Source organism: Gossypium arboreum, chromosome 4 (assembly GCF_025698485.1).
Source record: "Gossypium arboreum isolate Shixiya-1 chromosome 4, ASM2569848v2, whole genome shotgun sequence".
Taxonomy (NCBI): Eukaryota; Viridiplantae; Streptophyta; class Magnoliopsida; order Malvales; family Malvaceae; genus Gossypium; species Gossypium arboreum.
Genome location: NC_069073.1, coordinates 110269874 through 110285427, shown reverse-complemented (window position 1 = coordinate 110285427; position 15554 = coordinate 110269874). Strand labels below are relative to the sequence as shown.

The window sequence follows — 15554 nt, the reverse complement described above, 5'->3', positions numbered from 1 at the left end:
GGCACTTGTTGCCTTCTCGAAACACATGCTTCAAGGACCTAAAAGTCATATTATGAAGAAGTATCTTGCATTCATCAATCAAAGGTGAATATATAATATTAAAAACTTTATCATAAGGCAAATTGAATGAAGACAGTGGCATCCACTTCTATCATAAGATTAGCTACACATTAAGATCTCTATCTATTCCAAGGTAGTCTCTAAGGGTCTAGAATTTCAACAGTAGTGGCTCTAGGAATATGACGATGAGATCCTATCATCCAATTCCCCTTATGGTTTCTTATGAGGACTCTCGCTCCCGCTTTGCCGGAGTTATCGAGTTTGAACTAGTCCACAAGAGGCGGTTTCTAGGTAACTGGAACAAAACGAGGAGATTTCTTTGTCTGACAGCTAAGGAAAGGCCAAAGAATTCTCTCATTGCTGAAAGCACCCTATCAATAAACAATTTTTTAGGACAAGTACTTTGAAAGATCATCGCATAATGAACTTGCCATATCTCCCATAAATCAAAAGCAGACAAAACATTTCAAGGAAACTTAGGTTTCTGCATCCACATTTTATACAAGAGGTTTGCAGACATATGATCTTCCTAGCTATTAGCATGGGTCGAGGAGATCTAGGTAGTAGTGTAAGCACTAATCCGAAGTTAATTTATGACTTAGGCAACTCTTAACAGGTATTGTATCTCTTCCTGATCATTGGAATAAAGAGATCACAATTCCTCCATAAAGAGATTTCTATGTTGGAGGATAGATTTTGTTAGGATAATTTTGAGCCCACATTTTCAAATGAAGAATTATATTTTGAGGGGATCCACAATAAAAAAACATATTTAAAACTACTCCATTTAAAGTTTTTATTATATTTTTCAAAATTTTATCCATAATAAACGTTAAAGAATAAGAGTTAAAAGTTAAAAATTTAACCATTAATGCTCTGTTTGGTTGGTGTATTATTTTTACTCATGTTTTCGTATATGATTTAATTAGTTCAATTGATAATATTTAGTCACTCATAATTTATTTTTAGCTAAGTGAAGAAAATTTTTTCACTTATTTTGGAGGTCTTGTTTTTACAAGAGTTTTACTCACCTTTTATTTCCAAGTTTAAATTTATACTAACTATTCTTTATTTTTATGTTTAACTATTGCAATATATATGTGATAAATAAACCTTTTTCTAATGTAATTACACTAGTAACTAAATGAGGCATAAAAATTAAAATGTGACAAGTTTAGTAGAACAGAAGGAGTATATATTTTAAGTGTGTTTTGATGTAACATTGAAAAATGCATTTTATTAAAGTTGTTTTTAATGTTTAATTTTTAAATGCATTTGATAATGATATTAAAATTTTAATTAATACAAAATTTCCAACAAAAACAATCTTTTGGTGTAATTAAAAAAATAATATTAACTTAACAATTAACTATATATTTTATTCATATAGATTGTGTATATGTTAATTTTTTTAATTTAGGTCAAATTTCATATACACAATCTATATGAATGAAATACTGACGGTTAAATCGTTAAAATATTAATCACACAAAATATACAAATTTAATTTTTATACCAATACAAGTGAATCCTCTCTATATAATTATATTCAATACTTAATTTTTACTAATATATCAAACAATTTTAATATAATTTCTTCATTTTATCAAACATCACCGACCACACTAATCAATAATAAATTAACATTTGTATTATAAATTAAGTGAACCATTTTAAATTAGAAAATAAAACTAAATGTATCAGAAAAGAAAACTAAAATTATTAAATTATGAGAAAATATTGAAAATAAAAAGGAAATCAAGAAAATTACTACATACAAAATTGAAAGACGTGGAAAGAAAGCATAGTTTTGAATGTTACAATGAGTATTGTTTAGTACAAATGCAGAGACTTACAAGATACTTATAATTTTGATGAGAAATATATGTTTTCGCTTGACACATAAAACAACTACATGAGTAGCATTTATAATTATCAAAATCTAACAAAACAAATCTAATATCATTGAAGCAGAAACTTTACAATTTGTAGAAGACTGGCAGGTTACTCCATGAACTTGTGGCAGGCAATGTTATGTGCACATATAAATATAATTTTGTATCAAAATCAATCTCATACATGCAAATAAGCATTTATTTTCAAGTACAATTGCAATCTATTGAGCTCAAGCTTTCCAGCATAAAATTCTTTAAACATAAATATAAATCATGTATTCTTTTCAGGTGAAAACTAGAGAAAAATTGTTAGTCTCCGTGCCGAGGAATGGATAATCCAAATCAAACAAACCAGAACCTTATAGCTCAAAAAAGAACCATCTCTATTTTTTTTGTTGACTTATCTCTTTGATTACACCGTTGGTTAGTGAATTGACATCATTATTCTTCCCGAAAAACTTCACAAATTCCATTTTTGGGTCCATCAAGTACCTGCATATGCATGTCAGAGCAAGAATCAAGTCAGAAATCACAGTCTTCCTACAAGCAGTGCATGAATGAAATGCCAGTGGCAGCCAATAAACTAATGTTAAAAGGTGCTGATAGGTTTAGGAACTTTATATTGGTGGCACACATGCCCACATTTACTAACATCGCTACCTTCGAGAGTCCCAAGAGTACCAGTCCTCACTAGGAAAAAGGTGAAAACCTTTTCTCATCTCATCTCCTAATCAAACAACTCTTGCCAGTAAACTACCATCTTTTTTCTATTTTGAGGTCTGCTATTTTGTGTTCATCAATGTCAACATACACCAATGCCTATTACTATACAGATCTCAATTACCAGTCAACAACATTGCAGGTCAAATCAAACAAAGCTAGTACTTACATGACTATGGAATGATCAACAAGGTAATCTGTATCTTCCTCTGCCGTCTTCATATAATAAACTCGATATGCACGAGCAACTTTCTTTATCTCGTCCGGTGTACCAGTTAAACCTACTAATTTTGGATGAAACTCTGCAAAAGTGGGAAAATAATTACAGGTAAAAGTTTTGATGAACCAAATTACAGTTGCATAAGCAAATTGACCAAAATACTTCAAAAAAATACTATGAAGTACCTTTCACATATTCACGTACTTGCTCAACAGTATCTCTTTCAGGATCAACAGAGATAAATACGGGCACAATGTCTATTCCAGCCTTTTCCTCTAAGAAGTGAAAACAAAAGAAGACACCAAATAGAAATTGAAGTTACTACAAATGGATCACTTGAGTTGTTTCTAGCCTGACAAATTCTTGTCTCATATTCTAGTTTCATGATAAATAAAGAATCAAATTAGTTTCTTTGATGATATGCAAGTTTTTAAATAACTAAACATACAATTCATAATTTTATTTTCTGGCCAAGTGAAACTATCAGCAACTTACTTATTTTGTCAATAGCAGCAGCTAGCTTTAGCAGCTCATCTGGGCAGATATCTGGACAGTGAGTGAAGCCAAAATAAACCAAAGTCCACTTCCCCTTAAAGTCTTTCTCAGTAACACGTTTACCGTCATGATTTACAAGACTAAATGGACCCCCGATGGCTGCTTTTCCAGCTGATGGTCCTTCTTTCACAGCCTTTGAAGCATTACTAATTTCTGCAGTAGTAAAACTTCAAGTCTTCAACCAATACGAGCAGAAAAAGAAAAAGTGATATGATACTAGTAATTAGTAATTGAAAATTGGAGACATTTCATTCATCGCCTAGCTGAACCATAAGAACTCTTTTCTGCCAAAGTTCAATTCATTTTGACAACACTGCTACTCTTAAATAAAGCCTAAAAAACACATTGTGATGCCGAAACTTGCAAGTTACAACTTTTAAAAGACTATCTTGCATATTGTAGAACCATGGAACTATGACATTAACGATGCCCGAAGTCGCAAGTTATAACTTTTAAAGACTCAACTGTTTATTGTGATGCTCTCTTTCCCAGCAATGCAAAACCTTTTAACATAACTTACAACTCACCATAGAAGTGTACCTTCAATATGTCTTTTCTTTAGATTGTCGTAGTAAAAAATAATACCGATTCCAGTGGCAAGCAGCAAAAGAAAACTCAACCATGAAACAGGCTGCAAATTCCAATCCAATCAAAACAAGATTCGAAACTTTTTAATCCAAAAAAAGGGGAAGTTTCAGAAAGAGAACAAATTAAGAAGCCAAAAAGGGGAATAAAAATTGAAGTACCCCGCCGCGAACAGGCTTGCCTTCACTACCACTGCTCTGCTGCGAACCTCCAGTGTTTTGGGTCTCTTCAGAATTGGTTTTCGATGACGAAGACGATTTCTCTTGATTTTCGGTAGGAGTTGCGGTGGAATTAGATAAAAACCTTCCATAAATTCCCAAGGATTTGAATTCAGCTCCAACAGGAATAACCTGTGAACCACCAAAAAAGAAAGATGAGAGATTGAAAGGATATTCTGGGTAACTTTCAAAAGGAGAAGAAAGAAATGAGGAGGGAAACGAACCGGAGGGAAGGAAGGGAGAGATGGAGCGCAAAGAGAGTGGGGGGTTATGGTTGAAGATGGAATGGAGGATCTGAATTGGCTCAGACTGCGGGCATAAAGACACCGATTAAAGCTTCGTAAACGAGATGCGTTTCTCCAAATAGCAGTAGCCATGGGATCTTTCCAGTCTTCAACTTTTGCGTTTCGATAAACCCTACTGTACTACGAAAGGAACAGGGGTTTTGCAAATAAAGGGAATTAGACATCATTTTAATTAGATCTCAACTCCACATTTGCTGCTGTATTGGGCTACTTTGGGAAGATTTGGAGTAGAATCCAAGCCCCACAGCCTATGTCCATGTGTTTTTTTATGATTTTTTTTCAGAGCTTTAAAAATAATAATGGTTAATCAAATACTACCACAGACCTTGATTTATATTTTTATAAATTGATAGTTCTTGTTAGAAGGGTAAATTATATTACTAACTATTTAATTATTTTTAGTTAATTAATTATAAAAATTACAAAATAAGTATTAAGTTATTTAATTTTATCTTTTTTATTAGTTGGTCAACGGTGGCCACTTTAAAATTAACATAATAATAATTTTAACTATCAATATTTATAAATTATGTAATTTTAATTTTAATTCTTAACTTTGAATGTTATTTTTAAAAAGAAGAAAAGATGAAAATTATTATCATGAATTTTAAATGTTTTTCATTTTATTTTCTATATTTTCAACACTAATAAATTTTTTAAAAACTTTTAAGTAAAAAGTCTCAAAGAACAATAAGATTATTAAAAAATTTTAAATTACTAAATATTATTTCAAAATCAAGATTAAATTTACACAACATAAAAATTTTAAAGTATAAAGTTATTTTATGAAAATTTCAAAATCTATAATTATTAATAAAAAAGATAAAATTTAATAATTGAATGATAATTTCGTACATTTTATAATTAATTGACAAAATAATACCAGTAGTTGAGAGATATAATTGTGTGGATTGATGAGGCCAATCCAATCAATAGAACGTGAAATCTACTAACATGAAATCAATTTTTTTTAATATTTTTATTTTTATCTTTTTTAATAAAACCAAAAAAACCAACTCAACCAATCAATCCAACCGAATTCTGCAAACATTAATTCAATCCAAACACGAAAATTTTAATTAAAGACCAGCTACAACCACGCCTCCGAACCCAATTTGCATCATCCCATACGATTGAATCAAGTCGAAACCCGAAACACAATAAAATTGAATTATTTTGTCTGAAAATCTCTTGGAAGTCAATGGTGGTTACCAAAAATGTTTATAGGGAGAGATGATCATTGATGCTCACATCTTTTGCCTATGATGAACAAACATCTTCAACCAGCACTGCAAGAGAAAGTTCATTTGACTTTGAACTTACCTTAAATCACAAGCCACACATTTTAACCTCTTATTTCATCAATTTAACATCTGGAAAAGTATATAAACATCAAGACCGAATGAAACGAGCAAATGCCACTATCCAAAATCACAACGAGTTCCATGTAACATAATACTACCACCAGCTTGTCAATATCACTCATTATAAATGGGATATATATATATATATATATATGTATCATTGCATATTCAAAAAGAAAACTTCTCCTACATTATCCAATTGGAAGAGAATAAACCACCTTTGAAATACATGCAGCAGTACCATAACCAGTGGATTAGAGGTGCCAAATTACGCCCCTCTATTTCAGAAAATGGATTCATATAGCAGTACATAAGCTAGAGATTACCAAAACTACGAGAGGGTCAGAGCAGTTGTACGAATACGATCATTAGTTTTTAGACTGCAAGGAAAACAATATGTGGTTAGAAACAATAAAACATCCACCAAAGGTAAAGTTTTAATATCAAGTTAAATAATTACAGCCAACCTCCATGTTTTTCGAGATTTCTTTCATTTGTTCAGCGAGTTCTTGCCTCTTCTTCTCAGCTGCATGCACCAAAGCCGGCAATTAACATCAGCAAGGTCTTTCGTTGGCTTTTTGTAGGATAATAGCAGGTTAAATTCACACACAGAATTTAGAAAAAGATCATAGTAACAGGACGAGACATGCACATACCTATACTGGAGATATCTTCTATCCTCTTTGATGTCCTCACAGCAAATCTTTGGAATGCAGGGCTGAAAAATAAAAAAACATAAAAAACCAAAGAAGATAAAAAAGAAACAAAGGTTGGTCCTCGAAGGAATCATAGAGCAATGATTAATGTAAGCAAACAAACAATCAATGAAACTAAAAGGAAAAAGAACTCAGATTGCCTAAAACTATGAGAAAACTTTCCACCGGCTATTAAAGATCAAACTTCAATGTTCAATTATTTATTTTGTTCATATGAAAATTTTATCAATCCCCCCCCCAACAAAAAAATCCAGTTCCAGATATTTTACACTGGAGATAGCATATGCCTAACATTAACAACTCTATCGAAGCAAACCAAATTTCGGAATCCTTTTCCTAGATGATTCACAAACTTTAAAAACAAAATTTGGTCTCAAGCATTTGAAAAGATATATTAAACAAAAAGTCAATACCATTTCGAATAAATTTGTACCAAAAAGGGAAAGGGGGCTGATTTTGAGGTAAAAATCTTCTCAAACCTCCTTAATCCATAATGCAAGGCATGTTGCACTATCGATGTGTGTGTGTGTGTGTGTGTGTGATTTGAGAATTGAGGCACTTTTGCTTCAAGTGAACGAACTGATGGGAAACAGAGCAGTCCCAGCAGCCAGAGAAAGAAGCTTCCATAAATAGTTAGCAAACAACAAGCTATTTTCAAGTCTTTAGAATTACACGAACAAATATTCAACCTTTCTGATCTCGAGAAAATATTTTGATTTTTTTTCTTATTCTAGAAAAAAAAATCAATAAGAAAAAAAAATCAATGGAAAATAATGAAAAATAAACCAGAGAAAAAAAGGTACCTATTTGCAAGTCTATCAACGACAAGCTCATTGACGACATAAGATATAACTCTGTGCATGAAATTTCCTCCTCCAGCCATGATCAGTTCCCAAAATCTGATAAAAAAATTAAAATAAAAACAAATATCAGATCAAAAAGCCCGAAGTCAAAAAAACCCTAATATTTTTGTTAGACAACAAAACAATCATTATGTAATTATATAAAAGGTTAAGAAAGAATTAACGCTAGGACTTATGATGATAAAGAGGAGTTTTACCTGGCAAATGAAAACGATGAAGACGATGTAGCAGGCTCCTTTGTTTCTCGAAGCTACCTGATCTCTGTTAAGGAGGCTTGAGTTTCGTTTATATCAGGCGCAGGCAGGACCGCACGAGTGTCCTTCTGAGTTGTGGGGTTGAAGCTGGGTCAGGGCTCAGGGGATTTGATGGACCATGGCGATTAACAGGCCAGAAAACTTTTTTGTTGTCTAAACGAAAAGTTTAGCTCCTTGGGCCTTTCCAATTCTTTTTCTTTGTCTTGTTGGATTTATAGAATTCTATTTTCAACAATCAAGAAATTTTATATATTCTTTTACAAGGGAAATTACAAGTTTGATACATATTCCCGGACAAAGGATCGAGACGCAACTCCTCCAATTCAAGCAAGGTCACTTGTACATAAATTTACCTCATTCATCTTTTAAAAATTAATAATGTCTCGTGTCATATCTTATAACTTTAAAAGTCAGTTCTATATGTTAGTCATTTTGTCATATTACATCAAATCTAAATGAGATACCCATAATTTTGTCAATTGAGTCTTAGTTCGATTGGCATTGGCATTATTGTCAATGCAGAAGGTCATGAGTTTGAGTACGTTGAAGTGCATTATCTTCCTATTTAAGGGTTGGGGAGGGGTTATGAGTAGTTCTAGGCATAGTATCAAAAAGAGCAGATATGATAAGAACCTTAATGAAATTAATGTTTAAAAAAAAAAAAAGATATCCATAATCTTAAAATTAGACTTGTAAGCTAAAGTGATCATTTTTGAAAGACCCACATTAAATCTTCAAACCTATATAAATAAAGGCTTGCTACCAATGCCCTATGAGGTCAGGATACCAACAATATTTTGCCTATAACCACTATGGTCAACCTAGTCATCACGAGGGATATTCGTACAACACCACCCATCTAGCCTACCAATAGTATCACTAGCAAAGCTACACGCAACCTTAGCCTTAGTACTACCATAGCTACCTAAATCAATATGAACCTCAAGTTGCAACTTGCAAATAACCCCCTACCCCTATTGCCACTAACTGACCATTCCTCCATCCAAAACAATATGAATGCGAGCCAACAATATACAAAACTACCGAAGCAACTCAAGCTCCTTCAAGAATAGTTCCAACGACATCAAGGAACATTGCAATAAAATGCCCAGCTCATACATGAATTTGAGGCACGTAAAGGCCATTAGCAAAAAAATACTAAAAGACAAGATAATGACGAATTGGGAAGGACCCTATGTAAAAAAGGTTAGCTATGAATCATATCAATTGGTACGATTCAATAGTAAGTTCATCCTAAGAATGCGTATATTATGTAGTAACACCATCCCAACTAATCTTAATATGTGAAGAGAAGGTGTAAAGATTCCCTATTTGTGATTTGTGTCATATGGTGAAGGAAACTATGAAGCATCTAATGATAGGGTGTCAATAGGTGGGGTTGATATGGTTTGAAGCATGTTATAGTATTCATGTTGATAGGCAAGTGATCAATTTTGTATTAATTAAGTCATAAAAATATGATAGGTCTTGCCCATAAATTTAGGCAATAAATGTCATTTCAAATTTGACATAGAGTACATATAAAACAAACGTATACATGAACAACTTTGATCAACATTTTTGAAAAAAAATACTATGCCTATAAATTGAAGAGGGTTGTTTGTTTTGGGGGGTAAATTACACCAATAGTCATTCAACTTTAGGGTAGCTGACAAAATAGTCACTTTGGTTTCAATTCAGTCACTCAACTTTTGAAAAATAACAAAACAGACCTTTTAACCATTTTTCGTTATAAACGTAACGGAAAAGTGGCATGCCATCCTACTATGTAAACGACCCCAAATTAAAACCCTAGTTAGGCTAGGCGATAAAAGAAGAAGAAAAAGAAGAAGGAAAAAGGATGAGAAGAAGAGAAAAAATTTGAGATTTGTGACTGAGCCAGGAATCGAGAAAAGAAAAAAAAGGTCATGGATCGCGGTGACGACGGTGAGGCAAGCTTCACAAAGAAAGGTTCCCGTGGTGAGAACGGTCGAGAGCTTTTCTTCGCCATATCCAGCCAAATGCACCATCTAATCTCTTCTCAGGTCATCTTTATTTCTTCTTCTTTGTACTAGATGCTTTGGACTTAGAATCTGCCATGGTTTAGGGATAAAACGATGCAATTGTTGCTATTTCCATTTCTTTTTCTCTATGGGATTTTTGTTTTCTTTATTACCTTTTGTCTTAAAACTTTTTATCGGTTTACTACCATGGTGATGTTTGGTAAGTATCTGATTGTGAGTGTTTTGTTGAGTACATATGGTTTGTATTGAAATGGAAACTCATTTGTCAGTTAATGGATCTTGTTGGTTATACCCATGTAAGGTCTAAACCTACAGTAGTTAATGGATGATGATGATGTTTAATGTTGACCATCATCTCTCTTTCGTGGAAAATGGAAAATGAAAACTGCATTTTTTTTAAAGTTGAGCATATTTGTGTTAGTGAAGAAGAAGAAGCAGATCACTATATTTGAAAATAGAGATTGTTGGGGTGGAGAAGAAAAAGCATAAACATATTGGGTCATTTACGTAAAAAGTAAAAAAATTGGGCCATTTATTAAAAAATAGAAAATGAAGGACGAAAAAAAATCACTCAACTTTGCCTCGTCCAACGTGGCAAGTTAACTGGCCACGTTAGCGGTCCCGTTAAGCCAGTGACGAAAAAAGTTAATGGGTGACTAATTTGTCACTTTTTGATAACGTTAGTGATTGTTTTGTTATTTTTCTAAAGTTGAGTGATTGAATTGAAACCAGAATGACTGTTTTGTCAGCTACCCAAAATTGAGTGACTGTTGGTGTAATTTACCCTTCTTCTTCTTTTTTTTTTCATTTTAATATTTCATACTTATGTTATCCACGAAATAAGTACATATATATTTACAATTTGAACCATGTATTTTAAATATTATACGCAACGTATTTGAATCACATTTAAAGCCTAAATTAATAAGTAAGTTCATTGAAGGAGTTGATTGATACAATATTAGTACTTAAAAGGATATTAGAAGTCTTTGAAATTTGGGGCCAATTTAGAAACTATGGTTTAATGATATTCGGCGATAATAACCCAAAATTCGAATAAATCATGATTAAAGAAAATGAAATGATTCAGCTGTTGTTTCTTGTAATTTGATAGGAAACAACATCTTGTATGCACAAAATTTGCTTAAGAATACAACTTGCAATATACAAATCAAAAGAACTTTGAATTAACGCATAACAAGCAGATTAATTCCCTTCTCGGTTTCTGTGGAGTGAAAAAATGAAAATAAAAATCTACAAATGTGCTAAAAATATTTGATTCCAAGTATCGGGAACACCAGGCAAGCACCAATGGATGCAATCGGCATGACGGCCTGGATCTGCTTTTTCCTCGTCGTTCAAAAGCCGTCCCCCAGTTTCGGTATAAATGGATGAGTGGGCATCGATCCTGTACTCTGAAAGCTGCGTAATGTTAAGAACCGAAACGGGGACTTTCATTTTGTTGATCACACCAGCCACCACGCTCATCATATCCTTGTTGGAACCGCTTCCCCAGAATTTCTTCTTCATCACTGGCTTCGTTTCGTTGAAGCATTTAAGCCCATCTTCCCTGCCCCAGTCTTTGCTCCTGCACGATAAAAGCATTCATGCCCATGGTTATATTTGGCAAAAAAATACACTGGGTTGAGAAAATGTCAAATTCTGATTTTGGTCCCTCTACTATGTTCAATTTTGAAATTAGTTCATGTATTTTAATTTGATATAATTTGATAATCTACTTATAGAATCTCATTAGTTAGTTATTAATTATTTCAGTTAAAATGCTGATTTGATTTTTAAAAATATCAACATGATTTTTCTAGAAAGGTGTTTTTAAATATATATATCCTAGTTTAAATTTCAGTCCATCTTTTTGTCCCAGTCTTTGCTTCTGCACATTTGGTAAAAATAGGTAATATTAAAAAGTTAAATTTTAATTTTGGTCCTTTTACTTTATTTAAGTTTTAGAATTTAATCTATATATTTTAATTAGACATAATTTATTCCTCTATTTTTATAATATGATTAGTTAATCTAAATAGTTAACATTATTAACTATTTTGGCTAAAATGATGACATGAATTTTTTCTTAAAAACATTACTTTCAACTCATCATTCTAACATAATTCGTTTTCTTATTAGAATGATGTTTTAAGAAAAATTCATGTCAATAGTCAATATTTTAACCAAAATAGCAAACGCTATTAACTATTTATGTTAACTAATAACATTATAAGAGTAGAGAAAATCAAATCATGTCAAATTAAAAGACATTGACCAAATTACAAATTTGAACATAGTAGAGAGATCAAAACTGTAATTTAACCTTAAAAAAGCAAGATTAGAAAGAGAAGAAGGAGAAGAAGCAGACTTGGAATGTATAGAGGACATGGTAGTGAAGAAAACACGTGTCTTGTTGGGATTGATGGTAGAATCGATCCAGTTAGCCCATGTCTTCAAACCGATTTTGTAGGCAACCGGTGTATCCAGCTGTGCATAACCTTCTTCACCATTTGCGAACGAACCCCACCTGTTCATGTAATGTTCAAAATCAGAAGCTTAAACCCAGAAAGAAATTATTTGGAATGGAGAGCGGAGAAGTTACATACAGTGTTTTGAGGCGAAGGCCAATCATCCACCAAACGTAAGTATTGAAGGCAAGGATATCAGCTCCTTCCCAGTTTTTTGACTGCTTGGAAACTGAGTCAACTTTTATGATTCTCTTCTTCGGTTCTAAGATATTCACCTCAGTATTGGATTCAACGAGAAATGGAGCCCAATAAAACTCTATACTCGCATTATATTCCTGCCAAAGATTAATGGGGTTGGGTCAGTGTTAGCTTTTATGTTATTTTCTGGATTCTGGTGTACCTTCTCTTTAATCAAATCATGATTTGACGTAATACTTTACTATGACTACCATTAGTTCCCCAGCTAACGCAGGGGATTAATATTTTTTATAATTTATTTAAATAATAATTACTTTCAAATTTAAAAAAACCATAAATTTAAGTAATTAATTAATTATTTTTCCTTAAAAATTAATTATTATTTATTATATAAAGTATTTATTAATTTAAGCGTAAGAGGTGATAAGTGTCCTATAAAATATAATAAAATATTAAAAAATAAATATTTTATAAAAGACATTTGTCAATTTTTAAAATTATTTGTTAAATAAAAAAAGCACATTACTGGAGTATCATAATATTATTAATATATTTATGTGTGAATCATTTTAATAATAAATTATTTAAAGTAAAACCTAAAATAATTTTTTCAAGCAAAACTATAATAGAATAAATTTAAATTTTTCGAAAGTTAAGAACAAATTATGTATAGGCTAAAAATATTATCATTAATAATATATTTTATTAATTGCTTAAATAATTTTATGATAATTTATCAAAATTAATTATTTTAAATACATTGTTATTTAAATTGGAAAAAAAGCTTATTTAATTTATAGCAATTTTGTGGCCAATTTTTTTGAAGACTTTATATTAGATTTGTAATTTTGTTTGTGGGATTAAAAGCTTAAGCGACAATTAGGATAATAATCCTAAAATAAATAGATAAAATTTTACAAATAAATTGAATATGAATTTCATTGGAGTTGAAAGTAGATGTAGGAACAAAATCATCTAAATACTTGATATAAAATAAAAATTAATACAGGAATCTAGCTCATTTGCAATTAATTTAAAATTTTAAATCCAATTGGTATAATTTTTATTGGATTTTTTCAATTTTAAATATGCCGCATTTTAATATTCAAAAGTTTGATTTAAAAATTAAAATTTAATTGATAACTAATATTTAAATTTATAGAAACAGATTAATAATGTTATTAATTTAATTTAATTTTAAATCAAACAAGTAGATGATGAAAATTTTAAAACAAAAAGCGAGTGAGAGGGACTAAAAGATGTTCAGGGACTGAGGGATAATTAGACCCTTTTTTCTCCCTTACTTAATAAAACCCCAACTGCTAACGTGTCAGCATTCAAAAGCCTAATTTCTACACTACTCTATGCATTTCAATATGTTGTTATAGATGATGATGTCTTTGTTCACAATCACCAAGATGATTAATTACTAGGTGCAGTGGGATTTAAAAAAAAATTAGTGAAAATAACTATTCTCATAATCACATTTTAAATGTCATAAAATATTTTTAGTTAACAAAAATTTTAACCTTACTGAAGTACAGAATTAAATTATGTAAAATAAAATAGTTAAAATATGTGATAAGTTTTTCTACTTTTCAAAATTTAGAATTTAATTCTTATATTTTTATTTTCAATAATTTAATATCTGTATTTTTAAAATTTTAAAATTTAGATCCAATTGTTAACATTGTAAAATTTGTTAATTTAACATTTTGAAATTAAAAAAATCATTTGGTAGCCATGTAATTAAAAAGATAACATTGTAATAAACTTAAATTTAAAAGAAAAATTAACAGTGTTAACTGTTGAATCTAAATTTTAAAATATAAAAAGTAAAGAGACTAAAATCTTGAAAATGAAAGTACACAACCAGGATTAAATTCAAAATATTCAAAAAAATACAGGGACTATTTTTAACCAATTAAAGTGTAAAAAAATATAATGGGATTTGACCAAATATTTCAAATGTTAGAGGGGTAAGTACCTTGGCTTTGAAGACATTACGAATTTTGCCTCGTTTCATAGACTTCTTTTGTGGAGGAATAGTCCATTCTATCATACAAACGAAAGATTCCCATTGACTCCTTTGCAGGGAATCCCCTGCAAACACCAACCTCTTCCCTCTAAGCTTTTCAAGCGCAACTTCTGGATCAAATCTACACATGAAATGAAACATTAGAAGGAATAAAACCGATTACTTCATTAGACGTCCTCAAAATTCAAATTCTAAAATCATCCTAAATTCTAAATGTATGTTTGTTACTTAGGCAAGTAGCAGTCGTCTGGCTGCCATTCCCAATGACGGTAATCAAGATCAAGCCGACCATTTTTGACGCAAGAAAATTGCCTGTCCACGTACGGACAACTCCTGTCTGTGTACAGAGGCTTGATGGAACGGTTGAACACCCACTTCCCACGAGTTATATCACATTCCTCAGGGTCAAACTCGAACCTATCGTCTAGTTCGGGGTTTTCTAGGTTCTTCTCTGCTGTTTCATCCTCTGTTAGACAACGACATCATAACAATAAAATCCTCGTACAAAAAAATTCAATCATAAAACAAACCCTGTTGAATCACTTACTAGCTTTAACAACAGCACTTGTTCTTCTAGCACAGGATTTAGATTTGAGAAAAGAACTTGAAGAGAGAAAACTGAGTCTTTCAGTATATAAGAGAGCAAGGAAAGCAAAACCGCAGAGTGTAACAGTGATGATTGAAAGGGGTAGCTTTCCTCTGTAACCTTTCATCATAATGGTTGAAGGAGATGCTACAAAGAGGCGCTGAGGCAGAGCTGAGAAATATTAAAACCCAAAAGCCAAAACAGTGTGATAAAAGGCATCAGAGAGCTCAGCTGGTGCATCAGAATGATGACCACCTTTGTGTTTTGAGTAGGAGTAAAGCTAAAGCTATGGTTTGTGGGATTTTTGACATATATATATTGGTTTAGCATAATGTAATGGAAGGTAGAGAGTAAGTTCAAAGGCTAACATCCTTGTCTAATCTTCTTCCTTTTCGTGGAAGCTACATGATCTAAATCACCATTTGAATCTAAATTTATACCTTTAAACGTTTTAATTAGGTGAAGTAAATGATGTATCTTTT

The 15554-nt window shown here is 31.6% G+C and overlaps 3 protein-coding genes across 3 annotated transcripts; all 3 read right to left on the bottom strand.

The window, feature by feature from the left end:
* Nucleotides 1–2092: 2092 nt before the first annotated feature.
* On the bottom strand, nt 2093–4743 carry LOC108458309 (protein SCO1 homolog 1, mitochondrial). Its single transcript, XM_017757658.2, has 7 exons — nt 4478–4743; nt 4197–4385; nt 3991–4081; nt 3391–3603; nt 3081–3170; nt 2845–2977; nt 2093–2447 (listed from the first exon to the last, which is right to left on the bottom strand). Exons 1-7 carry the CDS (start codon nt 4628–4630, stop codon nt 2339–2341), a joined length of 978 nt encoding a protein of 325 aa, XP_017613147.1. The 5' UTR covers nt 4631–4743; the 3' UTR covers nt 2093–2338.
* Nucleotides 4744–6089: 1346 nt separating this feature from the next.
* On the bottom strand, nt 6090–7941 carry LOC108459392 (uncharacterized). The gene is made up of 5 exons (XM_017758755.2): nt 7699–7941; nt 7442–7537; nt 6579–6640; nt 6390–6448; nt 6090–6302 (listed from the first exon to the last, which is right to left on the bottom strand). The coding sequence occupies exons 2-5, from the start codon at nt 7519–7521 to the stop codon at nt 6291–6293; spliced, it is 213 nt and encodes a 70-aa protein (XP_017614244.1). The 5' UTR covers nt 7522–7537; nt 7699–7941; the 3' UTR covers nt 6090–6290.
* A 2931-nt stretch (nt 7942–10872) lies between these two features.
* LOC108459506 (protein trichome birefringence-like 3) lies at nt 10873–15354 on the bottom strand. Its single transcript, XM_017758888.2, has 6 exons — nt 15034–15354; nt 14715–14952; nt 14436–14607; nt 12389–12585; nt 12151–12309; nt 10873–11367 (listed from the first exon to the last, which is right to left on the bottom strand). Exons 1-6 carry the CDS (start codon nt 15200–15202, stop codon nt 11034–11036), a joined length of 1269 nt encoding a protein of 422 aa, XP_017614377.1. The 5' UTR covers nt 15203–15354; the 3' UTR covers nt 10873–11033.
* Nucleotides 15355–15554: the final 200 nt, after the last annotated feature.